This window comes from Mobula hypostoma, chromosome 21 (assembly GCF_963921235.1).
Source record: "Mobula hypostoma chromosome 21, sMobHyp1.1, whole genome shotgun sequence".
NCBI lineage: Eukaryota > Metazoa > Chordata > Chondrichthyes > Myliobatiformes > Myliobatidae > Mobula > Mobula hypostoma.
Genome location: NC_086117.1, coordinates 7,675,557 through 7,702,175, shown reverse-complemented (window position 1 = coordinate 7,702,175; position 26,619 = coordinate 7,675,557). Strand labels below are relative to the sequence as shown.

Sequence of the window (26,619 nt, the reverse complement as noted above, 5' to 3'; positions counted from 1 at the left end):
TAAAGGTTAACTTTCAGGTTGAGCCCGTGATAAGGAAGACAAATGCGATGTTAGCATTCATCTCAAGAGGACTAGAGTATAAAAATAAGGACGTGATGCTGAAACTTCATAAGGCATTGGTCAGACCTCACTTGGAGTATTAAAAGCAGTTTTGGTCCTCTTATCTAAGAAAAGATGTGCTGAAATTGAAGAGGGGAGGAGGTTCATGGGAATGATTCTGGACACAGCCTCAGAATAAAGGTACATCCATTTAGAATGGAGATGAGGAGGAATTTCTTTAGCCAGGGGATGGTCAATCTGTGGAATTTGTTGCTACGGACAGCTGTGCAGGCCAGGTCATTGGGTGCAATTAAGGTGGAGGTTGATAGGTTCTTGATTAGTCAGGGCATCAAAGGTTACAGGGAAAAATGCAGGAGAATGGGGTTGAGAGGGATAATAAATCAGCCTTGATGGAATGGCTGAGCAGACTTGAAGGGCAAAATGGCCTAATTTGGCTCCTATGTCTTAGGAACACAAAACAGATAATCATTAGTAACTGAAGTGTGTCTATTACATCTCCAGTGAGTTTAAAGTGTCACAGCTCACCTTGTTTAAAGTTTGCAAGGTTTCTAAATTCTACCAGATTGTTTCCATAGTAATAGTTGGTCACGTAGATTCGGTTGTCTTTTGCCGAAGGGTCTTTCATCCAGGAGCCCTCACTACGGCCATAGCTTTGCTGTTTGACAGGAGGTTCGATCATTGACAACGTCCCATAACATTCACCTTCGCTGACTTGAGATTAAAAAAAGCAATAATTGTATAAGCACAAGAGATTCTGCAGATGCTGAAAATCCAGAGTAATTAAGACAAAATCCTGGAAGAACTCAACAGGTCAGGCAGTATTTATAGAGTGAAATAAAGAGCCAACGTTTCAGGCCCAGACCCTTCGTCAGGATAATTACACAAATCTCAGACACTGAGAAGTATGACATTGTGCAGGACAGAGCAGTGTCTGATCTACAGACTGTTGATTATAAATATGCTTGGACAGGAAATGATAAAGTACTAAACTGAACAAAGTTTATAGTGATACTGAATGGGGAGCGTCTGAAATCGGGGCAGGGTTACTTTGTCTACTTATTGAACAAAGTACTAATTGAATCGTGCTTCAGAAAATTGGGTCTATGGAAAATGCACATATATTGTTTCATTGAGAAAGACATATCTCTATTCATTTACATTAATTACATCATCTCTCAACAGATAGGTTAACAGGAAATTTATGCATCACATGTCATCTACGTTGTGAGAAGTTGCGAAGCTCTCAGATGCAGACCGATCTGCATATCCTGAAGTACAATTACCAAAAGGTGTGTATATAACTACAGCAAGTAATGAGGAGAAGCAGCATTACATTTATTGATAATATAAGTGATAGGAGCAGAATCAGGCCATTTGGCCCATCAAGTCTGCTCAATCATTTCATCATGGCCGATCCATTTTCCCTCTCAACCCCATTCTCCTGTTTTCTCCCCATTACCTTTTATGTCTGGACTAATCAAGAATCAATCAAGCTCCACCATAAATGCACCCGACGATCTGGCCTCCTCAGCCACCTGTGACAATGAATTCCACATATTCACCATCCTCTGCCTAAAGCAATTCCTCCTCATCTCCGTTCTAAATGGATGTCCTTCTAATCTGAGGCTTCGCCCGCTGGTCCTAGACTCCCCCACTATAGGAAACATCCTCTCCACAGACACTCTATCTGAGCCTTTCAATATTCAATAGGTTTTAATGTGATACCCCTCATTCTTCTAAATTCCAGTGAGTCCAGGCCCAGAGCCATCAAACACTTTTTCATACGATAACCATTTCATTCCCAGAATCAGTCTCGTGAACCTCCTCTGATCTCTCTCCAATGTCAGCACATCCTTCCTTATATAAAAGGCCCAAACTGTTCACAATACTCCAAGTGAGGGATCACCAATGCCTTATAAAGCCTCAGTACTACATCCTTGCTTTTATATTCGAGTCCTCTCATAATGAATGCTAACATTGCACTTGTCTTCCTCACCACCAACTCAACCTACAAATTAATCTTTAGTGAATCCTACATGAGGACCCCCAAGTCCATTTGCACTGGCAGCCAACCAGAAAAGGCTCCCTTTATTCCCACTGTTTCCTTCCTGCCAATCAGCCAATCTTCTATCTATGCTAGTATCTACCCTGTAATACCATGGGCTCTTATATTGTTAAGCAGCTTCACTTGTATCACCTTCTAGAATGGGGGGGGTGGGGGGGGAGAGAAGCAAAGAGAAGAGGCACTGCACAAGATCAAAATAAGCTGCAGAAAGTTGTAAACTCAGTCAGCTCCATCATGGACACTAGCCTCCCCAGCATCCACAAAATCTTCAAGGAGCGATGCCTCAAAATGCTGGCATCCATTATTAAGGACCCCCAAAACCCAGGACATGTCCCTTCTCATTGCTACCATCAGGGAGGAGGTACGGGAGCCTGAGGACAAACACAATGTTTCAGGAACAGCAACACACACAAAAAATGCTGGTGAACGCAGCAGGCCAGGCAGCATCTATAGGAAGAGGTACAGTCGACGTTTCGGGCCAAGACCCTTCCTCCCCTGTCATCAGATTTCTGAAAGGACAACAACCCCATGAACACTTCCTCACTACTATAATTCCTCTTTTTGTACTACTTGCTTAACTTTTTTTAAATTGAACCTTCTGAATACATACATACTTCTTATGGTAATTCACAGTTTTATTATTATATATTGCAATAAACTGCTGCCACTCAACAACAAATTTCATGTCATATACCAGTGATATTAAACCTGACTGTAGGATTTACCCCAGTGACGGAAAAGGATCATCAACATATTTCCAAATCAGAATGGGGTGCGATTTGGAAAGCTACCAGTGGTAGTGGTGTCCCCTTGCTTAAGAGTTGTGGGGTGGGAGTACATGTTGGAGACAGTGATACTGCAACTACTGTGGGATTGGAAGTACTCAGGGTGAGTACGTGGCCAAGTGGTTAAGGCGTGCGTCTAGTGATCTGAAGGTCGCTAGTTCGAGCCTGAGCTGTGGCAGCGTGTTTGTGTCCTTGAGCAAGGCACTCAATCACACATTGCTCTAGTGTCTGTGCGAGGAGTGGTGCCCCACACAGACTTCCAATCTGCGCCTTGTAAGGCATGAAAGTGCCCGACGCAGGCCTCTCATGGTCTGAGTTGACGTGGGTGACGGCAATGCATGCTGTCAATAGTATTACCACGGCTCTGCACTGACAGCACAGGGAATCAGTGTTGAGGTGCCAGTCAAGTTGCCTGCTTCATCCTGGATGGTGTTGAGTTGCTTATCTGTGAACTAGAACAGGTCAGCGAAATGCAAGCTCGTTCTGGGGGGCAGGTACTACACCTGGATTATTGTCTGGATTACTGGATCAAAGCATACAGTGAAATGTGTTATTTGAGTTAATAATGAACTAGGTTGTACTGGGGGCCGCCCTCGAGTGTTACACTCTCCAGTGCCAACACAGCGTGCCAATGATGTTCCCGATATTGCAGACCTACCCATATGGTTGACTGTTAAGCACCCTCTAAAATTCCCTGGCATGTTTTTCAATTGAAGGGGAAAGCGGGATAGACAATGACACCAGGAAAAAGACTGGACAGATAAATAAATGAAATCATGCAAAAATATGTCACAACAGAACCCATTCTTACTCTATTCAGATCTGTAACCATTTAAAACAGTGTGAATGTACCTTTGTTTGGCCTGGTTGTGTGAGGGGTCTCTGTGGCGTTTGTGCCAAGCCCAGCTGTGGTGGTTGGGCTGGTGACGGGGGAAGGAGCTGTAGTTGAACTCTCCGCATGCTTGGCAACTCCCTCAGATTCGCGAGAACCCTGAGATTTCTCTCCCGCTCGTAACTCCTGATCCTTGGAACGAGATGTCCCTTTAGATGAACTATCTGAAAGTGATATTTCAAATAAAATTAATCATTGTGGGACCATTTCAAATGTTACAAGCACGAAGTATCACCAATTGAATAATGTAAGTTATTTCCCTAATTGGTAGAGAAATTAAGTGTCCATTGGTGCACAAAGGCAGCATGCAGTGTAACCATGGGTGATTGTCTTGGAAGCATCTCTTGCGATCACAAGACCCTGTTGGACATTGATAATGTAAGTTGCTACAGGCCTCCTTCCCTTGTTTGGTGGGGGTGGGGGGAGGTGGCAGAGGAGCTGCATAGCTTTGGCTGTAGCAAGGTCTGTGTCTCAAGCCGGGGGCTTGCCTGCTGCTGAAGTTCAGGTGATTAGACGCTGGAGGCGGTATAGCGTGGCGTCTGTGCGTGGTTGGGGGCTGGCCTCCCCCATCGATGCTACCTCCACTGTTCAATCAGTAGAACTACAGGCTGATATGCCGGGAACTGTACCGTCCATTTGTGGGACATGAGGATGAAAACAGAAGGGAAGGTCTGTGTTAATCTATATTTCACAATTTCTAATAACAATTCTACATCTTCCTCTAACATCCCCTCTAGAACCAGCTGTTGTTTTTGTCTCTCCTGTTACCATTTAATCCTTCCTGCTTCCCACACTGCTACAGACCTTATTATCTCCTCCTCCCACCCATGTTTCCAAAGTTTATTTATCCTCAGCTTTTCTGATTATGAAAAGAGGTTACTGACCCTCTTTGAGTTGCTGCCTGATCTACCGACCACTTATGGCATTTTCGTTTTCTGTCATAGAAACATGGGTGTTAGCATGGTTTGTCTGAACATAAAGTTAACAAGTTTGGAAAGCTGTAAGTAATCAAGAAATTTTTTAAATGCAACATAACTTGGGTGGTCAGTATTTGATAAATGGAGATATCACTGGTGAGCTCCAGACTTTAACAAATAAAAATGTCCCTTCACCATATTTATACTTAACATATTTCCCTAAGAGTTTCCTGTAAATTTCCTGAAAATTCTTTGTCCTTTGAGGCTATTCCCATTGCTGTAATCCCACGCTGAAGGCAGGAAAGGTATCTCATGTACTGCACATCAGATAAATTGAGCATTGAGTGTTACAGTTCAAGCCTCTCCCGGTCACAAAGACATCCATCCAAAACCTGCAGATTAAATCCATTCCAACCTCAGTGCTAAGTGGGATCAAAGTGTGGAAATCACTGGAGACATGTTTCAGGTCATTTTCTCTCCAATGCCAAGAAGCACAAGTACATGATCTGGAAAAGCACAAGGAAAACTGAGGCCTCTCTATCCTGGGCAACCTCCACTAAGAATTTTCCCTTCATCCATCGACACACAGATGAGAAATGGTTCCTCATCAGTGGTGTTGATGGATAAATTTCCCATCATTGGGCAAGGAGGGAATTAACAGGCCATCACACCCTCCTGCTGGAAGTCCACCAAGGGTTAAAAACTACCAAGGTATTTGATTTGCTAATTCCTTAGGTAATTTTAGAGGTGCGCAGAACATCTTGAGGATGTGGGACATGGAGGTATGCAATGTCAGTTTTAAGGCTTGAAGAAGCACAAGGTCAATTTTGTCGCACTAGATGCCTGAACCTTGTACAAACTCTCTGTTGACTCTCCACACAGCCAGTAATTTTTATTTATTTATTTTACAGAGGGCTCACAGTATTTCTGCTTTTTCTCAAGTTTCCCTACAGTCCAACAGCAATGTTATCGTAACACACAAACTAATCAATCACAGGGCTCTATTTCTGTCACAATGAGAAATTATCTCAAAAAGCTTTAGATGAATGCCTAAATAGCTGGACAAATTAAAGCTTAAACACATTAAATTTGAGGATATTATTATGAACACAGAAACTTGAATCAAGCAAACTTTTTGGGAAAAAAAACCCCTACAAGTACAAGCTTGTTAAGAAGATACTTTTAATGTGGGCGTAGCGGTTAGCACGAGGTTACTACAGCTTGGGGCATCAGAGCCATTCCAACATCATCTGTAAGGAGTTTGTACGTTCCCCCCTGTGAATAAGTGGGTTTTCTCCGGGAGCTTCAGTTTCCTCCGGGAGCTTCAGTTTCCTCCCACAGTCCAAAGATATACCGTTAGTAGGTTAACTGGTCATAGCAAATTGTCCTGTCATTAGGCAAGGGTTAAATCAGTGGGTTGTTGGCTCATTGGGCCAGAAGGCCTGTTCCACACGGTATCTCTAAATAAATATATATATATATATATATTAGCTGATTAAATGGTGGAACTACTATTATCTGAAGCAACAGACAATATTCTGTTGATTTCGGTCACTGCATCTTTAGATACTTGTAGCACATGGTACTGAATTACTAGATTTTACTCTTTTACTGTTCGACAACCACTGTCTACAGTACAGTGCAATAGTCTTAGGCACCCTAGATTCTTTTAATATGGTTTCAGTAGTAAGGCCTCCACAGAGCCCTGATCTCAACATCTCCGAGGCTGTCTGGGATTACCTGGAGAGACAGAAGCAAGCAAGACAGCCAAAGAACTGTGGCAAGTTCTCCAAGATGCTTGGAACAACCTACCAAGCAATTTTCTTAGAAAACTGCACAACAGTGTACCTTTGAGAACTGATGCAGTTTTAAAGGCATATGGTGGTCACAACAAATATTGATTTAATTTTGTTTTTTACTGTTTACTGCTCTTTATAGTAATTTTTTGACATTTAGAAACTTATAATTTCATTAATTTAAGGCATCTTTGCTTTACAGCATTTTAACATGTGCCTAAGACTTTTGCACAGTACTGTACAATAAATAATTATACAGCAAAAAATTACTTACAAAACATTAAAGCACCCAAATAGGATCATTGGGCCCCATCAGAGATATTTTTCAGGAGTTCTGCTTATACAGGCATTGTCAACAATCCCTCACATCCATCCAACAATCTCTTTGACCCCACCATCAGGAGGAGCTACCATAGCATTTGGGCAGGGACTGTTAGGATGGGAAACAGCTTTCTCCCCCCAGACCGAGACACGACTGAACTCCCTGCCACCACTCAGGTCTCATCAACTATGAAGCACCAGTAGTATTATACTGTTTGTTTTTAAATGCTTGTTGTAAATGCATCTCAATTGTTGTAAATGCATCTTATTATTTGTTAATTTATTAGTGGGAATATTACTTTGTGTTGTGGATGAGTTATATGTACTGTGTTGTGCACCTTGACCCCGAGGAACATTGCTTCATTTGGCGGTATACATGTGGACAGTTGAATGATAATAAACTTGAACTTGTACTTGAGCTTCTGAATGACAGAGGAACATCTGACACTTTAAAATCTCGAATTATAAGCATAACTAAATCGTTAAAATGGAAATAAACTGTTTGGCTTGCAGTTGAACATTGGTAAGTAGAAATCTAGTTCAATTGTTTCTTTGCACTTTCCCATCTCATTTACACCTTGTTCCTTCAAGGCAAATTGGCTCCTTCCCATCCCTCTCCGATGCACTCATCCTTGAAAAAGTTAGGAATGGGAATAATTGTGACTTTGACAGCTTCAATCACATCCATACATGAAATAAAAATGATTAGGGATAGTATTTGTACAGTAACTACTTCCTCATTTCTCACTACTTTGATAGTTGCCAGTTCCTTACAGTGAGAATTGAGATGGATACCAGTGGTAACGCAGGTGGAAGCTTGGTGGAGCATGGACAGTCCACCTAACTAGCCTGGATAACTCCACTCACCACAACTCAATCTACAGACTCACTTTCAAGGATCTTGCACATCTGATGTTCTCAGTACCTTTTTGCACATTGGTTTCTGGAGGCACGGGATGGGCTAGTAAAGTTCACTGCTCCACGAGGCGTAGTCGCCTCTGAGCTGAAGTGAGTCTGTGGCCTGCAACTAATGGGCTGACTTTGTGACTGTGGTCTCACTTTCGTGAACTTCAGTTCGGAATGTTAGTTGCTTACTTACATTGTTTGTACGATATGTTTTTTTCTCTCTGCACGTTGGGTCTTTTATTTTAAATGGATTCTACTGGGTTCTTTGTTTTGTGGCTGCCTGTCAGGAGACGAATCTCAAGGTAGCGTATGCTAACATATACGTACTTTGATAATAAATTTATATTGTCTTTGTAAATGTGTATCGACAGAGAGAAGTGCCATCAGCTGGTAGGGCAAGCTTGGACTATTTTATTTTTAGTCCTGATGAAGGGCCTCAGCCCAAAATGTCAACATTCTTCCTTTCCTGCTGAGTTCCTCCAGTGTTTTGTGTGTCACTATTTCATTACCAGAGGGGTTACATTCATTTTATTTAAAGATACAGTGTGGAACAGGTCCTTCTGGCCCTTTGAGTTGCACTGTCCACCAACCCACCAATTTAACCCTAGTCAAATCACCGGACAATTTACAATGACCAATTAACCCACTAACCAGTACATCTTTGGAGTGTAGAAGGAAACTGGAGCACCCAGAAAAAAATCCATGTGCATACGGGAAGGAACGTACAAGCATGCTTACAGAGGATGCTGGAAATGAACTCTGAACTCCAGCACCACGAACTGTAATAGAGTCCAGAAGACAAAGGCAATTTGGCCCATCGAGTCTGCTCTGCCGTTTCATCATGGATAATCCAATTTTCCTCTCAGCCCCAATCTCCTGATCAATCAAGAATCTATCAGCCTCTACCTTGAACAGACAAAGACTTGGCCTCCATAGCTGCCTGTGGCAATGAATTCCACAGACTCACTTCTCTGACTAAAGAAATGCTTCCTCGCACTAACCGCTATGCTACCTTGGCGGTTATAGTTGAGGATGGACAAAGAAGTGACCCGTCCTGGCTTCTTGCTGGAGGGAAGATTATTAATGCATCAGCACTCTCACAGAGAAATCCTGCCATTATATCTGACTCCCTGCAACCATAAATCCAGCTTTTGGAGAACTTTCTTAGTCATCCCACTGGTGAGCTCTCTGCCTGTTCCTCGGAACTGACAGTGACAATGGATGCTGTCAGCAGCATTCTTTCATCTCTCAGTGGGTTTAAACCCACTGCAGCGACAGCAGTGCAGGATCCCAAATAGACAATAGACAATAGGTGCAGGAGTAGGCCATTCGGCCCTTCGAGCCAGCACCGCCATTCACTGTGATCATGGCTGATCATCCACAATCAGTATCCATTTCCTGCCTTATCCCCATAACCTTGGATTCCGCCATCTTTAAGAGCTCTATCCATCTCTTTTTTGAAAGCATCCAGAGAATTGGCCTCCACAGCCTTCTGGGGCAGAGCATTCCACATATCCACCACTCTCTGGGTGAAAAAGTTTTTCCTCAACTCCGTTCTAAATGGCGTACCCCTTATTCTTCTGTGGCCACTGGTTCTGGACTCACCCATCAGCGGGAACATGCTTCCTGCCTCCAGCGTGTCCAATCCCTTAATAATCTTATATGTTTCAATCAGATCCCCTCTCATCCTTCTAAATTCCAGTGTATACAAGCCCAGTCGCTCCAATCGTTCAACATATGACAGTCCCGCCATCTCGGGAATTAACCTTGTGAACCTACGCTGCACTCCCTCAATAGCAAGAATGTCCTTCCTCAAATTTCGAGACCAAAACCACACACAATACTCTAGGTGTGGTCTCACCAGGGCCCTGTACAGCTGCAGAAGGACCTCTTTGCTCCTATACTCAATTCCCCTTGTTATGAAGGCCAGCATGCCATTAGCTTTCTTCACTGCCTGCTGTACTTGCAGGCTTGCTTTCAGTGACTGATGTACAAGAAGACCTAGATCTCGTGGTACTTCCCCTTTTCCTAATTTGACTCCATTTAGATAATAATCTGCCTTCCTGTTCTTACCACCAAAACCTCACATTTATCCACATTAAACTGCATCTGCCATGCATCCACCCACTCACCCACCTGTCCAAGTCACCCTGCATTCTCATAACATCCTCCTCACATTTCACACTGCCACCCAGCTTTGTGTCATCTGCAAATTTGCTAATGTTACTTTTAATCCCTTCATCTAAATTATTAATGTATCTTGTAAACAGCTGCAGTCCCAGCACTGAACCCTGTGGTACCCCACTGGTCACCGCCTGCCATTCCGAAAGGGACCCATTAATCGCTACTCCTTGTTTCCTGTCAGTCAGTCAATTTTCAATTTCACACTGCAGCTGGCCTGGGCTTTAAGGTCAGTCATTAAACCATCTGTTCTCTCTGGTGGAGATCAATTGTTTTGTGGCTCCATTGTGAAAAGCATGTTGGAGGGTTGGGTGTGGTCTTTAGTTCAGGATTTGCTCCCTCAACCAACATTATACAGCCTTGACAGTTTATGGAAGCTTGTTCAAAGCAAGCTGGTTGCTGCTTTATCTATAGCATTGAGTGCAGTTTGTAAAAGGAAGACCACGGAGCCGAGTACTGACTACAGGAGGAGGAAACCAGAGTCCTCATCGGGGGAAAGCAGAGGTGGAGAGGGTCAGCAACCTTAAATTCCTCGGTGTTATCATTTCAGAGGATCCGTCCTGGGTCCTGCACATTATCGCCATTACAAAGAAAGCGTAGCAGCGACTCTTGCTTTCTTAGAAGTTTGGGAAGATTCAGAATGTCATCTACATGGCATGGAGCGCTGTCACAGCAAAGCAGCATCCATCATTTCCTGAGGAGACTGAAGTCCTTTAACATCTGCCAGACGATGCTGAGGATGTTCTACAGGTCTGTGGTGGCCAGTGCGATCATAAGACCATAAGACCATAAGACAAAGGAGCAGAAGTAGGCCATTCGGCCCATCGAGTCTGCTCCGCCATTTTATCATGAGCTGATCCATCTTCTCCTATTTAGTCCCACTCCCCTGCCTTCTCACCATAACCTTTGATGCCCTGGCTACTCAGATACCTATCAATCTCTGCCTTAAATACACCCAATGACTTGGCCTCCACTGCTGCCCGTGGCAACAAATTCCATAGATTCACCACCCTCTGACTAAAAAAATTTCTTCGCATTTCTGTTCTGAAAGGGTGCCCTTCAATCCTTAAGTCATGCCCTCTCGTACTAGACTCCCCCATCATGGGAAAGAACTTTGCCACATCCACTCTGTCCATGCCACTCGAAATGTTTCTATGAGGTCTCCCCTCGTTCCTCTAAACTTCAAGGAATACAGTCCAAGAGCGGACAAACATTCCTCATATGTTAACCCTCTCATTCCCGGAATCATTCTAGTGAATCTTCTCTGTACCCTCTCCAACGTCAGCACATCCTTTCTTAAATAAGGAGACCAAAACTGCCCACAGTACTCCAAGTGAGGTCTCACCAGCGCCTTATAGAGCCTCAACATCACATCCCTGCTCCTATACTCTATTCCTCTAGAAATGAATGCCAACATTGCATTCGCCTTCTTCACTACTGACTCAACCTGGAGGTTAACTTTAAGGGTATCCTGTACGAGGACTCCCAAGTCCCGTTGTATCTCAGAACTTTGAATCATGTTTGCTGTTGTGTGTTGGGGCAGCAGGCTGAGGGTAGCAGACACCAACAGAATCAACAAACTCATTCGTAAGGCCAGTGATGTTGTAGGGATGGAACTGGACTCTCTGATGGTGGTGTCTGAAAAGAGGATGCTGTCTAAGTTGCATGCCATCTTGGACAATGTCTCCCATCCACTACATAATGTACTGGGTGGGCACAGGAGTACATTCAGCCAGAGACTCATTCCACCGAGATGCAACACAGAGCGTCATAGGAGGTCATTCCTGCCAGTGGCCATCAAACTTTACAACTCCTCCCTTGGAGGGACAGACACCCTGAGCCAATAGGCTGGTCCTGGACTTATTTCATAACTTACTGGCATAATTTACATATTACTATTTAACTATTTATGGTTCTATTACTATTTATTATTTATAGTGCAACTGTAACGAAAACCAATTTCCCCTGGGATCAATAAAGTATGACTATGCCTATGATCATCAAGGACCTCTACCATCCAGGCCATGCTCTCTTCTTTTTGTTCTCATCAGGAACGAGGTACAAGAGCCTCAGGATTCACACCACCAGGTTCAGGAACAGTTATTACCCCTCAACCATCAGGCTCTTGAACCAGCAGAGATAACTTCACTCACTCCAACAATGAACTGTTCCCACAACCTATGGACTCTTTGTCTCATGTTGTTGATATTACTTTATTTACTTTATTTTATTGTCGCCAAACAATTGATACTAAAGCGTACAATCATCACAGCGATATTTGATTCTGTGCTTTGCGCTCCCTGGAGTACAATCGATAGTAAATATAATAAAAATTTAAATTATAAATCATAAATAGAAATAGAAAAGAGAAAGTAAGGTAGTGCAAAAAAACTGAGAGGTAGGTCCGGATATTTGGAGGGTACGGCGCAGATCCGGATTAGGATCTGTCCAGCAGTCTTATCACAGTTGGAAAGAAGCTGTTTTCAAAGCTGGCCGTACGAGTCTTCAAGCTCCTGAGCCTTCTCCCGGAGGGAAGAGGGATGAAAAGTGTGTTAGCTGGGTGGTCATACCCTTGATTATCCTGGCAGCACTGCTCCGACAGCGTGCAGTGTAAACTGAGTCCAAGGACGGAAGATTGGTTTGTGTGATGTGCTGCACCGTGTTCATGATCTTCTGCAGCTTCTTCTGGTCTTGGGCAGGTTGTGATACACCCTAGAAGAATGCTTTCTACGGTACATCTATAAAAATTAATGAGGGTTTTAGGGGACAGGCCAAATTTGTTTAGCTTTCTCAGGAAGTAAAGGCGCTGGTGGGCCTTCTTGGCAATGGACTCTGCTTGGTTGGACCAAGTCAGGTCATTTGTGATACTGACCCCAAGGAACTTAAAGCTTCTGACCTGTTCCACCTGTGCACCACCGATGTAGATGGGGTCGTGTGGTCCACTACTCCTGAAGTCAACAACCAATTCCTTCGTTTTGCAGACATTGAGGGATAGGTTATTGTCTTCACACCATGCCACCAAGTTCTTAATTTCCTCTGTGTACTCAAACTCATCATTACCCGAGATACAGCCTATAATTGTTGTGTCATCAGCAAACTTATATATTGAGTTCGATGGAAACTTGGGTATGCAAGTTGCTATTTGTTGCTTATTTATTTATTTTAACGCAAACACGAGGAATTCTGCAGATGCTGGAAATTCAAGCAACACACATCAAAGTTGCTGGTGAACGCAGCAGGCCAGGCAGCATCTGTAGGAAGAGGTGCAGGAGTCCTGACGAAGGGTCTCGGCCTGAAACGTCGACTGCACCTCTTCCTACAGATGCTGCCTGGCCTGCTGCGTTCACCAGCAACTTTGATGTGTGTTGCTATTTATTTATTTGTTTGTTTAGTTTAGCTTATTTTGTATTTACTGTGAATGCCCACAAGAAAATAAGTCTCAGGGTTATTTATAGTGACCTATAAGTACTTAGAATAAGTTCCTCACTGATGGTATAGTGTGCGGGACATCTGAAAACTGATGGGCTCAGTGGTAGTCAGATACAGAGTTTTTACTCTCATTGTCAAGGGCAGCTGTGCATAACTCTCCAGAAGATCAACCCTTGCATTTGATACAGCCTGCAGCTTAATTCTGATTTAACACAAAAAAGTCACTACTGATTGTACTTCAGCTTCATTCCATCACATGCAGATGACCAGAAGGGGACAAGAGCTGACTGGGACAATAAATGGCCGATTAGTTACTTTGCTGAACATTTTTTGCCCTGAATTATAATACAGCAACTAGTAGTCATGCGATCACTAGAGTCAAGTATGATGTTCTCAATGGGCTATGATGTAGGTATACAGCACAAAACAAACCCTTCCGGCCCTTTGAGCCACACCACCCAGCAACCCACCAATTTAACCCTGAATGTTGCTTTGACCCCAGCATCTGCAGAGTGTTTTGTGTTTACAACCCACCAATTTAACCCTCACCTAATCACAGGACAATTTATAATGTCAAATAACCTACTGTTACGTACCCCGTAACTGGGTTGCCAAACCAGCAGAAATGGATCACTCAGTTGGAGTCTGGAGTACTAGAACTAAGAAAGTTTTATTAAAGAAACAAGCAACACAGTAATCGAAAGGATAGTAAATGCAACAGTTCAGCGATGATAAACACACATGTGCACAGAATTAAGATAACAGCATCAATCAAGCTCTATCGTTGTCTAGGGGTAAATGACCAAATTTCAAAGTGACTCAAAGTTCAGTTCGCAGTAATCGTTGCCATGGCGATGGACAACGTGGGGGGAAGAGAGAGATAGAACAGGAACAACTGATCATTCAGAACGGCTTCACTCACAGACCGGCGAGATTGCTCACAAGCAACTTTTGGGCGGGTCCTTGGTGATGTCGCCTGAGGTCACCGACTGTGACCCCTCCTCCAGATGCGGTCGATCCTCTGCAGTGAACCCGGCACCCAGGCAAGGGCGGACACACACCGGGTTCCCGCTGATCGTACCTTTCCACCCTGGTCGTTGTCTGATACTTCTCACCCACTCGTGAGAGGCGCACCGCTTCCAGGGTCTCGTTACCTCGGGTGGCGTGTGTGTCTGTCTTAGCGAACCGGTCCCTTTTTATCCCCCTGCTGGGGTATCGCCTGTCCATCACTTCAAACAGTTCAAGGTTCAAAGGGGGGAGCCGCTCCAGACAGCTCTCTCTCCCACATCCCTTCATTACACATCTCCAGACGCTGCTCCATTGTTCCTTATCTCTCCTTCCCCTGAGGGCAGGTGGCAGACCACTTGCTGATGTCACTGATGCTAACCCAGGCCAGCAAACATCTAAATTTTATGTGTATTCTCGTAACACTACTAACCGGTACATCTTTGGACTGTGGGAGGAAACTGGAGCACATGGAGGAAACCCACAAAGTTCACGGGGGGAACGTACAAACTCCTCACAGATGTAGCTGGAATTGAACTTTAAACTCTGGAACGGCCCGCGCTATAACAGCGTTGCACTAACCAGTCTGCTACCATGGGTTGTCTACTGGTGAGTCCTCAGGTGGTTGTGGATGCACATACCCTGGTGCAGTGTGGGCAAGAGCAAGTGGTGGCTGTGGTTAATGGTTGGGTCTTTTGGTTGATGAAGACTCTCCTTCGGTAGCTATCTCTACAGGGCTTACTCTGCTCGGAAGTGGTGGCTGCCGAATACCGGCAGCTTACTCAGCAGAGCCACACACACAACGTACTGACCCCCAGCGACAGATCAGGATAGGTTTAGTGTGGCAACACACATCAAAGTTGCTGGTGAACGCGGCAGGCCAGGCAGCCTCTCTAGGCAGAGGTACAGTCGACGTTTCAGGCCGTGACCCTTCTCTTGTGCCAAGATGAGGCCACCCTCAGGGTCCTGACGAAGGGTCTCGGCCTGAAACGTCGACTGTACCTCTTCCTAGACATGCTGCCTGGCCTGCTGCGTTCACCAGCAACTTTGATGTGTGTTGCTTGAATTTCCAGCATCTGCAGAATTCCTGTTGTTTAGGTTTAGTGTGGTTATGTTATTGGTAGATTCAGATCTTTCATGCTGTAATATTAAGAACATTGTGTACAGTTGTGAACACCTCAGTTGTATCTCATGTGTGACAATAAAGAGAGCCCAATAGCAGGACAGCTCGAATTCCCAGCCACTGGTTAAAGTGAAGTATGAGTATGCATTTCAGTGACTACAGAATACACGGGAGAGGGGAGTCAGTGTGTCCTGTAACTCACCTTGCTGAGGGATCACATACAATAAACCTCGCATCCACCCCTCACACATATGATTCTTTTACAGACAAGTTACCCCCTCATGTACACACCATAGACACACACCTCTCAAACACACCCAGCCTGAATGTATGCTGCCTCTTTTCACACAATACAGAGAAATAACCCCCCCAAAACTCTGAAACTTTCCACACCTACACACACACACACACACACACACACACACACACACACACACACCCTCCACATAAGGTATAGGAGCAGAATTAGGCCATTTGGCCCCTAGAGTCTGCTCTGCCATTTCATCATGGCTGATCCTTTTCCCTTTCAGCTCCAATCTCCTGTCTTCTCCCCGTATCCCTTCATGGCCTGACTAATCAAGAATCTATAAACCTTCGTCTTAAATATATCCAATGACTTGGCCTCCCTGCACCCTACCTGCACACACACACTCAGCACTTCCTCCACACACAGCCCACATGCTCATCACCCCCACAAACCCATTACTTCCTCCACAGATACACCCCACATGTACACGCACAAAACATACATGCAAAACACACGTACACACGCTCATCACCCCCACAAACCTATCATCTTCTTCACACACGCACAGAGAGTTGTGGGGGCCACCTAGGGACCCCGCAACTTTCCTTTCACAGCATGAGTGGGCATTCTGAGAATATTTTAATGGAATTATCCCTCCCGAGGAACAAACTTTCAGGAAAAGCAATTGGGAACCAACAAAGCTACAGGAAAACCTGTTGGTAACAGGAAGAGTCTGACCAGGAAATGACAACACTGCTCAATGCAATGTGTTGGAACAGGATGCACACCACAATATTCTCCTCGGAGTGAGTTGGTTCAAGCCATTTCATTTAATTGCACCTACCCCTCCCTGTTTGGTTTGTATTGTTCTCCACACAGTCTGCCGTAGCCTTAGGGAGCCATTCAACCGAGAGAGCAGGTTTTTCAAATTTAGAGATTAACCAGTTATCATCAGAAGCACAGACACAGGAGACGGCAGATGCTAGACTGCAGAGCAACAAATTATCTGCTGGAGGAACTGAGTGGGTCGAGCAGCACCTGTGAGGATGGAGCATTAGAACCCACCCTGGGCTCCTTTCCCACCACAGATACTGCTCGACTCAGAGTTCCTCCAGCAGAGTGTTTGTTGTTCATTACTCCCATTGAAGACAAGAGATTGCAGATATTGGTATCAAGAACAAAAGGCAGAACGCGCTGGGTCAAAAATGCAGTGGGTCAAGTAGGATCTGTGGAGGCAAAAGTTGTAAGTCAACATTTGGGTCGAGACCTTGCATTGGGACTGAGAGGGAAGAATGCTAGTATGTAGCAGTTCGTATGGTGTGAGATAGAGGCTGGGAGGTGGGAGCTGGAACGAGATGTGGAGGGGATGATGGGCAGATGGAACACTGGAGAAAACTCAGGCGGTCATGGGGAAGAAGTACAAAGTCCTTACAGGCACCAGTGGGAGTCAACCCCAATCCTATAGTTGGAACTGGAAAGTGACTGTGCTAACCATTATGTACCATGATGTAGATGAGAGACACTTTTTAGTGACTCCAGAGAAGAAATTCACTTTCAGTACTTTCACTGTGTCAAGTTATTGAACATTTATTGAGTATTTCAAATACTTTATAGACTGTGCAGATGGAGAAGGAAGATTTGTCTCAGCTTGCTATTACAGCAGGTGATTGAGGTCCCCGGGGGTAGTAAGTGAACTATTTTTAGTAGTTTCCTGCTTGGCTTATTTAATTTAATTTATTTTATTTTATTTAGAGATACAGGATGGAACAGGCCCTTCCGGCCCAACGAGCCGAGCTGCCCAGCTACCCACCAATTTAACCCGAGCCTAATCACAGGACAATTTACAATGACTAATTAACCTACTAACTGGTACATCTTTGTGCTCTGGGAGGAAACCCAAACGTTCACAAAGAGAACGTACAAGCTCTTTACAGACGGCATTGGAAATGAACTCCAAACTCCGGAACGCCCCAAGTTGTAATAGTGCTACACTAACCACTACACAATGGGAAGATCATTGATGATGCATTCAGACCACTGACATTGTGCCAATCAGTTTTCTCCCAAGCTCCCTGCCTTTGGTTTTATTATTGACAAAATATGGTCATCACAATAATATAAACTGCAATTTGTTCCAAAGTTTAGTGACCATGAACTAATTCTTGAAACTGAAGTATATATTGTACCTAAAATTGTATCAAGGATTACGTTATTTAATACTGTAGAAGAAAACACTATCAAGTCAATTCCCTTGTCTGCAAGATAAAGGATATCATGTTGACATTGGAGACCAATTTAGGCTTTTTCAAAAATAGAAACCATAGTGCTCTTCTGCCAATAGGAACACTATCCTTGGTCATGTGGGAATATGGACACACCCTCTTAACACGATAGTAGAGAAAAACAGATGTACACCCCACATAGGACCACCAGGAATCAAGAGCAAGACCACCCTGTAACTATACAAATCACATTGGACCGCAAGGAAATGCTGACCATGACTAGAGGAATGAAACTCTGTCCAGAAAAATGCTGTGATTTTTGTGATGTAAACAAAAGTGATGGGAATGTTCAAACAGAGAAGTAATGAATGACCATTGTTTCCAAACTCAGTACTTGGAGGGTTTCTTACATTTGCAGAACCAGCCAACAAGCTCTTGCATTGTCCCTCCAGAGATAAAAGACTAGTTTCTTACTCTTGACCAGAACTGCAGTCTAAAAGAGGCAAAATGTTGGGTGTCAGGGTGGAGATATGTCTTTACCAAAGGACGTGTAAACTGCTTCTTCCCTCCACTAGCTTGCAGGTCACCTGTGGGCAAGGTGCAGCACCTGCTTAGCACCCCCGCCCCCCCCGTCCCTGACCAGGGTCTCGTGAAGCCATGGGAGCAGCTGGTGGATGGTCGTACGAGCAGATGGTACAGATAACAAGTCCTGGTGCAGATCACAAGTCCTGGTTATGTGACAACTGACACCAGGCAGACAATCTCTGAAGTGTATTAATAATGGCTGGGGTCACCCGTCTTGTAAAGACACTGCCCAGGAAAAGGCAATGGCAAACCACTGCTGTGGAAAAGTTTGCCAAACAATCATGGTCATGATTGCCCATGTCATACAACACAGTACGTAGTGATGTTGGCACCAGCATGTGTGGCAACACATGTGGGCTGCCTCCAACACATCATTAGGTTGTGCTGGTTGTTAACACAAACCCATTTCACTGTATGTTTCAATGCACATGTGATAAATTAATTTGAATCTGATGCTGAAGAAAATGATCAAAAGATGAGAGACAAGCATTTTTGCTACTCGATTTTTATGGCTGAGGAAATGATGTACTGGCAAAGTGAACATCTCTCAAACGAGATGATCAGGCCATCTATCTGTTCAGAAACCAACAAGCAGATAATGTATGTACAAAAAACTAATTGCTGGAGGAGCAGCATCTCTGAGGGGAAAGGAACTGACAATGTTTTGGGTCAAGTCACAATTCCTTCCTCTCCTTAGAGGCTGCCTGACTAAAAGAGTCCTCCAGAGCCCAGTGTGCATGGTAGTACAGTTTACAAATACGATCGGGGTTCAATTCCTGCCACTGCCTGTAAGGAGTTTGTACATTCTCCCCCTGAGGACGTGGGTTTCCTCTGGAGAAACCAAGCACAGCTTAAGAATTTTCTGCTTCAAAAAGTTAACACAGAAGATCATGAACACGGCCCAGCACATCACACAAACCAATCTTCTGTCCGTGGACTCACTTTACACCGCACGCTGTCGGAGCAGTGCTGCCAGGATAATCAAGGACACGACCCACCCAGCCAACACACTTTTCGTCCCTCTTCCCTCCGGGAGAAGGCTCAGGAGCTTGAAGACTCGTACGGCCAGATTTGGGAACAGCTTCTTTCCAACTGTGATAAGTCTGCTGAACGGATCCTGACCCGGATCTGGGCCGTACCCTCCAAATATCCGGACCTGCTTGTCGGTTTTTTTGCACTACCTTATTTTCTATTTTTCCATTTTTTATTTATGATTTATAATTTAAATTTTTAATATTTACTAATTTTTACTATTTTTAATATTTAATATTTGTAATCCAGAGAGCGGGAAGCGCAGAATCAAATATCGCTGTGATGATTGTACGTTCTAGTATCAGTTGTTTGGCGACAATAAAGTATAAAGTAAAGTAATGGAATGTATTGTCTATGTTCTGTCGTCACTTTACCTAAAGTGATTCTCTTCTTAAAGTTTTAAGACTTCTACTTGCTACGAGTTATAGAGACATGCAACACATAACCTTCTTTACTTGGGCAGGGGTGGAAGCTCCACAGTAAATCACATTATGTGCAACACAGCCTCTTACTAATCTTTAAATATAATTTGTTAAAAAATGGAAGGGGATGATCCCTCATAAGGTAAAAATGACTCAAAGGATCATCAGACATTTTTGAAAATGGTAAGCAAAGACTCAGTAATGGATATTCCACAGCAGGTTTTCACATCTGGTAAGCACAGAGACCTGCCTCCCTTTAAACTCCCTTTAATCAGGTTTGTTGGAAAATTTATTATACCACCCTGAACCATCTAAGAAAAGCAATGAATTAAAAGTATATTGTTATCATAATTGGCAATAATATCCGACAGACTGTGTGAAAATGCCAGGATTTTGCTTTCTTTGTACTTACTCTTACCGTCATTTCCTGTGTCTTCGCGCCTTCCGGCTATGTAGTAGGTAACACTTTTTACGATACCTGGCTGCTGGACGCCAGGCTTGGCCTTGGTGGTGGGCTGTGGTATTTTGGGTAAGGTGGCTGGTTTGGTTTTTGCAGCTGCCTTCTTTGGTTTAATCACTTTGTCTTTTGGTACCTTGGGAAGAGATTTTCGGGCTGGCGGCTTTTTCTTGTTCTCTACTTTATTTGAATACTTCACAGCCTTTGGCCCAGTTGTGTCCTGAAAAAGAAAAGTTGTAGATTCAGTAATAATCTGAGGATGCCCCAGTACTCTGAGTGTTTCAAATGAGTTTCTTCTTTTCATTTTCAATTTTATTTAGAGATGCAGCACAGTAACAGGCCCTCTCACGACAATGAGCCTAGGCTGCCCAATTACACCCAAGTGACCATAAGGCACTGGAGTGTAATTAGGCCATTTGGCCCATCGAATCTGCTCCACCATTCTATCATTAACCTACCAATTTACTAAGCCGTATCTCTTTGGGATGTGGGAGGAAACCGAAGCATCCAATTTAGGAGCACCTATTTTAAGGCTTCTTTTACCAACTCCTTACAGAGGTGGGAATTGAACTCAGCTCGCTGGTGCTGTAATACATTACACTAACTACCATGCTACCTTGCCACCCCCTTTTCTTTCTTTCTCATTGCTGTCCTTCTGTGAGCCCACAGCCCATTTGTGTGGCCGGTGTTGCCGACATTCACCAGCGTTTGAGTGGTTCTTGTCCTCCTTCCAGCATTTGTAGTCTTCTCCACATTCCTGACCTGCTTCTTGTCTTCCCCTGGGTCTCTCCCTCTGCCGCACTCACTTAGTGAATCTCTCTATGCCATTAAGCTCCTCTTATTTCCATTGCTCTCATCAGTGGATCCAGGTAGCTGTTTGTATGCGACAGCAGCCACACCACGGTACTCCGCCTCAACAGGCAAGCTAAGCCAGGTGAGAGTAGCTGGTGTGCATCACACCCTGGTGAGATAGGGACATTCCTGTCCTTTCATGTGAAGTCTGCTGCAGCTGACTATGTGGATGAGATTTACAGTGAGGTCCAACGGCTAGGAAGGAGATTCTGCAACACTCCGTGGAGAGCGAAGGACATGTCAAGGCATAGAAGACATGGTGGTCATGTACTGCAGCTAAGGAATACCCCAGTTTGAGGTGCTTGTTTGTACCACTAGACACAGACTTCTGAGGTCAAGGAAGTGGAATTGCCTGTATAATGGGTGTTCCACTTTAAAGCTCTCCCCACAGGCTTCCTGTCATCGTTGGACACGATAGACAACCACCATTCCTCTTGCACTTCTTGCCACTGCTAACCTTTTATAAACTAGCCCAGAATTGAATCATAGAGTAATAGGTAGCCTAGCCGTTAGTGTAACGCTATTCCAGAGCGAGTGACCCAGATTCATTTCCACCATTGTTTGTAAGCAGTTTGTATGTTCTCCCTGTGACCGCATGGGCATCCACCGGGAGACAACCAATACATTTCAATGTGACAATTAATCTTTAAATCTTTTTACCTGTTGCTTATCTTCCACACCTGCATCCTTCTGCAGTAGCTGGAGACCTAGCTTTGAAATTTCCTTCTTTACACTGAGCATAATCTCAGAGTAGTTTTCGTAGCGTCTCATCTGATCAGAAAGGTTTTTCACGCTCTCTTTCATGAAGTCATTCTCCCTGGTCAGGTTTGATTTGATGGTCTGAAACACAGTAGAATTTATTCCATCCATCACATAATGTATTGTACCAGCTTCAGGGTTACAATTCCATCAGTACATGTCCGAGGAGAGATTTCATTGCTAGCCCAAGTCAATGTAGAATATCACACATTAAACTGAATTTCATCAATATGGTTTCCCAGTAACATGTTTCAGGGACGAATTACTTTGGAAATATTTTATTTCTAGTTGAGTTTGCAAACACAGACAATCAGAATGAAGGATGCTGCAGCAAAGTGGTAAGAAACATGGATAGAGTGGACAGCCAGAGATTTATTTTTCCCCAGGGCTCAAATGGCTAATACAAGGGGGGATAATTTTATGGTGATTGGAGGAAAGTACAGTATGGGGGAGGAACGTCAGAGGGAGGTTTTTATTTATGTACACAGAGAATAGAGGAATGTATGTGGACATTTAAGGAACTCTTGGATAGGCACATGTCAGGAGATGAAGCAACTATGCAGCAAAGGACAGATTCAAGGCATTGTTGACTGGAGACTGGAGAATTGACTGATGAATGATTCAGAACTTCCTAGCCAGTGGGAATGGACATGCTTATCATTATATTTCAGAATAAAGGCCACCTACCTGACACAAGCTTGATAAACACAAGAGATGCTGCAGATGCTGGAAATCTTGAGCAACACACACAAAATGCTGGAGGAACTCGGCAGGTCAGGCAGCATCTGTGAAGGGGATTAAACAGTTCAGGCTGATACCCTTTATCAGGTTGCATCAGTTCAACTGTTTATTCCCCACCATAGATACTCCTGACCTGCTGAATTCCTCCAGTATTTTGTGTCTGATGTTTGTGTATGTTCTGCTAAAGCATTAGGGATGAATCTAGTCAGCAGTCTACTACAGTACATGGAGTTGGGTTGCCCTGCACTGGCTTTGCTCAGGATTTTACCCGGTACATACTGATACGCTCGGCTGTACCATCTTCTGCCCAGAAAGAGCATGTAGGAGATTAAATACTGTTTCCACTTTGGACTGGGTCAGCTACACAACAGCTGATCAGTCCTTAGGCTTGGACTGGCTGTGGAGAGGTCACGTTTAATTTAATTTACTTATTCTACTTCATTTATTTGGTGATATAGCACGGAACAGGCCCTTCCAGCCTTCCCAGCTGCACCACCCAGTAATCCCCAAAAACCCTGCTTTAACCCTGACTAATCACGGGACAATTTACAATGACCAATTAACTTATCCGGTAAACCTTTGGAGTGTGGGAGGAACTGGAGCGCCCAGCCAAAATGCACACATTCCACAGCGAGGACTTACAGAGTACACCGGGATTGAACTCCAAACTCCAACACCCCAAGCTGCAATAGCGTGGCGCTAACCACTACGCTGTGTACCTGAACAAACCTCAACTGAAGTCCTGGGAAGAGGAAAAGATAGGTCATGCCCTTCAGTTATTGGGGAATCCTCTCAAATTATATCTGCAACCTTTTCTGTTCGAGCAGGAGTTCCCAACCTGGGGTCTACAGACCCCTCGGTTAATGGTAGGAGTCCAGGGCATAACAAAGGGTTGGGATCCCCTGCTAGAGAGAGGCTGAGACAATCAGTGGTGGTGGATGCTAGGAAATATGATACTGAATGGGAGAGTATTCCCTCATTTCTATTCCTCCTTCTGTTACATTGCTCTCTGTGCTACCGGGACTCCCGAACGACTAACAGTGAACTTTCTCTACCACACCTCTTCAAGGTTGTTCATCTGTGTTGTCACTTTCCGTATGTACGAGTGCACTTTCATCATATCGATGCTGTACAGGGTGCCTTCCAGCAGGTCAACGAGTGACTGCAACTAGAGTGAGAGCATAGAGTTGAATTAAACACGCGAACCATTTTATCAGGTGAAGCATTACCATTTTAAGGTTTCTCTTGTAGTCACTTTAACTCAGATGAATTAAGGTCTATAATTTGATTTCTATACCAATATTCCCTCACTTTGCCCCTCCCTCCCCACCCAAAATTAACTCTTTAGTTGAGGGCACAATGGACAGTGGCATCAGCAATCTCAAATGAGAGAAAATCTGCAGCTGCTGGAAATCCAGAGCAACACACACAAAATGCTGGAGGAACTCAGCAGGCCAGGCAGCGTCAATGGAAAAGAGTAAACAGTCGACGTTTTGGCCAGAAACATCAACTGTACTTTTTTCCATAGATACTGCCTGGCCTGCTGAATTCCTCCAGCATTTTGTGGGCATCAGCAAACTGTCGTCCCGCACGATGTCTCACAGCCAGAGAGTGACTTTGAAAAGAAAATGCTGTAACATGCAAACAAAATGGGGACCAATATGAGACTAATCTTCCAGACATCCTCTGTGAACAAAACTTGCGCCCTCCTCAACTGAAGAACAACTCTCCAGGCCTTCAGTGCCAAATGCATGGAGGAGATTTTTTAAATTGATTTTATAGCTTTTCTTTGTTTTACTGTGAATACCCGCAAAAAATTAACCTCAGTGTAGGTGACATCAGCATACTTTGATAACAAATTTACTTTGAACATGAATTGTGTTATTCCAACATGAACATAACTTCAAGATAACTTTAACGCCTAAAATTGCAGGGTTGAAAATGGCGAGAAGTGAAAATAAGTAAATCCTTCAACCCTGCCTCCAATTCACCCTGGGTTTAAAGGAGACCAGACTTGGGCAGGTAGCTAATCTACTCCTGGGTGATAGATGTGCATATTTAAATATTAAGACAAAAAATTTGGGGCTATAGGTGTCACAGAGGTTGCTCTGGATACCTCCTGCAAGTGAGGTCAGCAGATTAATTGGGTAGTACGAATCTCCCCTGGTGTAAGATGGTGGGGATGGGGGGAAAGTTAATGGCTATACGAGAGAGAATGGGTTGCAGAGGGATGGGCTGATGGGAGTGCCCTGAGAGAAGTCATAGATTTGATAGGCCAAATGGGCCTCTCCTACGCTGTTATGAAATATAAAATATGATACAAATATGATTAATCACCTCTATAGTCTGATCCTGGGAGCTGGAAGTTCTAGGAATTCAGTTACAGCTTTGGAGAAAAGTTCCTCCAGAGCCCTGACTGTGTGGAGGTGCAGAGCATTGTCTCAGTTCACTCACTTCCCTTGGATGAGACCACTATTCCCCACCCCACTTCCCCTCCCAGTCTGGGACTGCAGACTGTGCGCCAATCATCTGCACCACACCGCCCCTCCAAACTCCCCAGGCCGAGGTTTGTTTTCTAATCTATTGCGATCAGGCCCTTGCTGTTCCCAGATACTGGCTCCATGCCTTTTGTCCAGTGTGCCCGGGCCGACTGGAAGCCACGCCTGTTAATGAGGTTGACGTTTGGGTGGGGACCCAGTTCAATAAGAATGGCATTGAGCTCATTGCTGGAGGAACACAAGCGAGGGCCAGGGACTTGTGCCCAGTTCCTGTCATCTGCGTTCCTGGGCAAGAGTCCACGCGGCATCCGGCAGGGCGAGGATCCGTGCCAGGTTCCCAGCACTACACTGTCCATAGGACAGCTCTACATTCAGTGCCGTAATAACACATCTAATGCCAATTCCACCGGTATACTACCCCTTCTGGGAACACATCCAAAGGGCAGAGCCACCGACCTGTCTGTCTACCTAGCAGGAGCAGGAGTTTCTTTATCCAAAGGCTGGTGAACCTGTGAAGTTCATTGCCACAGACTGCTATGCAAGCCAAGTTATTGGGTGTATTTATAAAGTGGAGGTTGATAGGTTCTTGATTAGTAAGGGTATCAAAGATTACGGTGAGAAGACAGGAGAATGGGATTGAGAGGAATAGTAAATCAGCCATGATCAACTGGTGGAGCAGACTCGACGGGTCTAATTTTGCTTATGGGTACCAACACCCACCTTTTAACTGAATGGTTAAGCCCCTCCATTTTGGGACGGTGTTTGAACTCATGTTTCCAGGATTAGAGCAAGTCCCTCATGGCCACAATACCACCAGACCCGTCACTCATACCATCAACGGGGCAAAAGAATTTAATCGTAATACATCCACTAGCACAGACCCGTGTTCGGTTCTCATGATTCATGGCTGTTCACCCCAACATTACTGCGGTACCTTAAAAAATTCCGGAGCCTGTTTCTTGAGCTTTTCCATCCTCCACTCGTTCTCGCAGGGGTTGAGAGACGATGGAGGAGCCACACAGGAACACTTGCAGTCTGTCCCAGAGCTGACGGTTTCGACTGTGTAGAAGTCCTCGAAGCGCAGGCTCCCACTCCGTATGCGACTGCAGGCATCCTTTGTCAGTGGCCTCATGATACATTTACAGCGACAGTCAGAACCCTCAGATATCATTTGGACTTGATTGGTGTCCCCAAACAACTGATGAAGTGAAAATAATTGATGTGCAGGTAAATATCAGTGGACTTCAGTGTTTACTATAGCAGGGTTACATCGACATGGCAATGTTTCAAAGATTCAAAGTACGTATGCAGTACATACCCTGAG

General features: G+C 44.4%; 1 protein-coding gene across 2 annotated transcripts in view; it reads right to left on the bottom strand.

The window, feature by feature from the left end:
* The window catches only part of LOC134359770 (olfactomedin-like protein 2A), a 53,174-nt gene that overhangs the window by 6,154 nt on the left and 20,401 nt on the right, over window positions 1–26,619 (bottom strand). Inside the window, exons 2-7 of one of the 2 annotated variants that reach the window (XM_063073383.1) lie at window positions 26,230–26,493; window positions 23,858–23,965; window positions 21,958–22,137; window positions 20,401–20,665; window positions 3,763–3,966; window positions 586–771 (exon numbers count right to left, since the gene is read on the bottom strand). In XM_063073383.1, the coding sequence (XP_062929453.1) occupies window positions 586–771; window positions 3,763–3,966; window positions 20,401–20,665; window positions 21,958–22,137; window positions 23,858–23,965; window positions 26,230–26,493 (1,207 nt within the window). The remainder of the gene's footprint in view (window positions 1–585; window positions 772–3,762; window positions 3,967–20,400; window positions 20,666–21,957; window positions 22,138–23,857; window positions 23,966–26,229; window positions 26,494–26,619) is intronic. The other variant, XM_063073384.1, reaches the window with a different exon arrangement.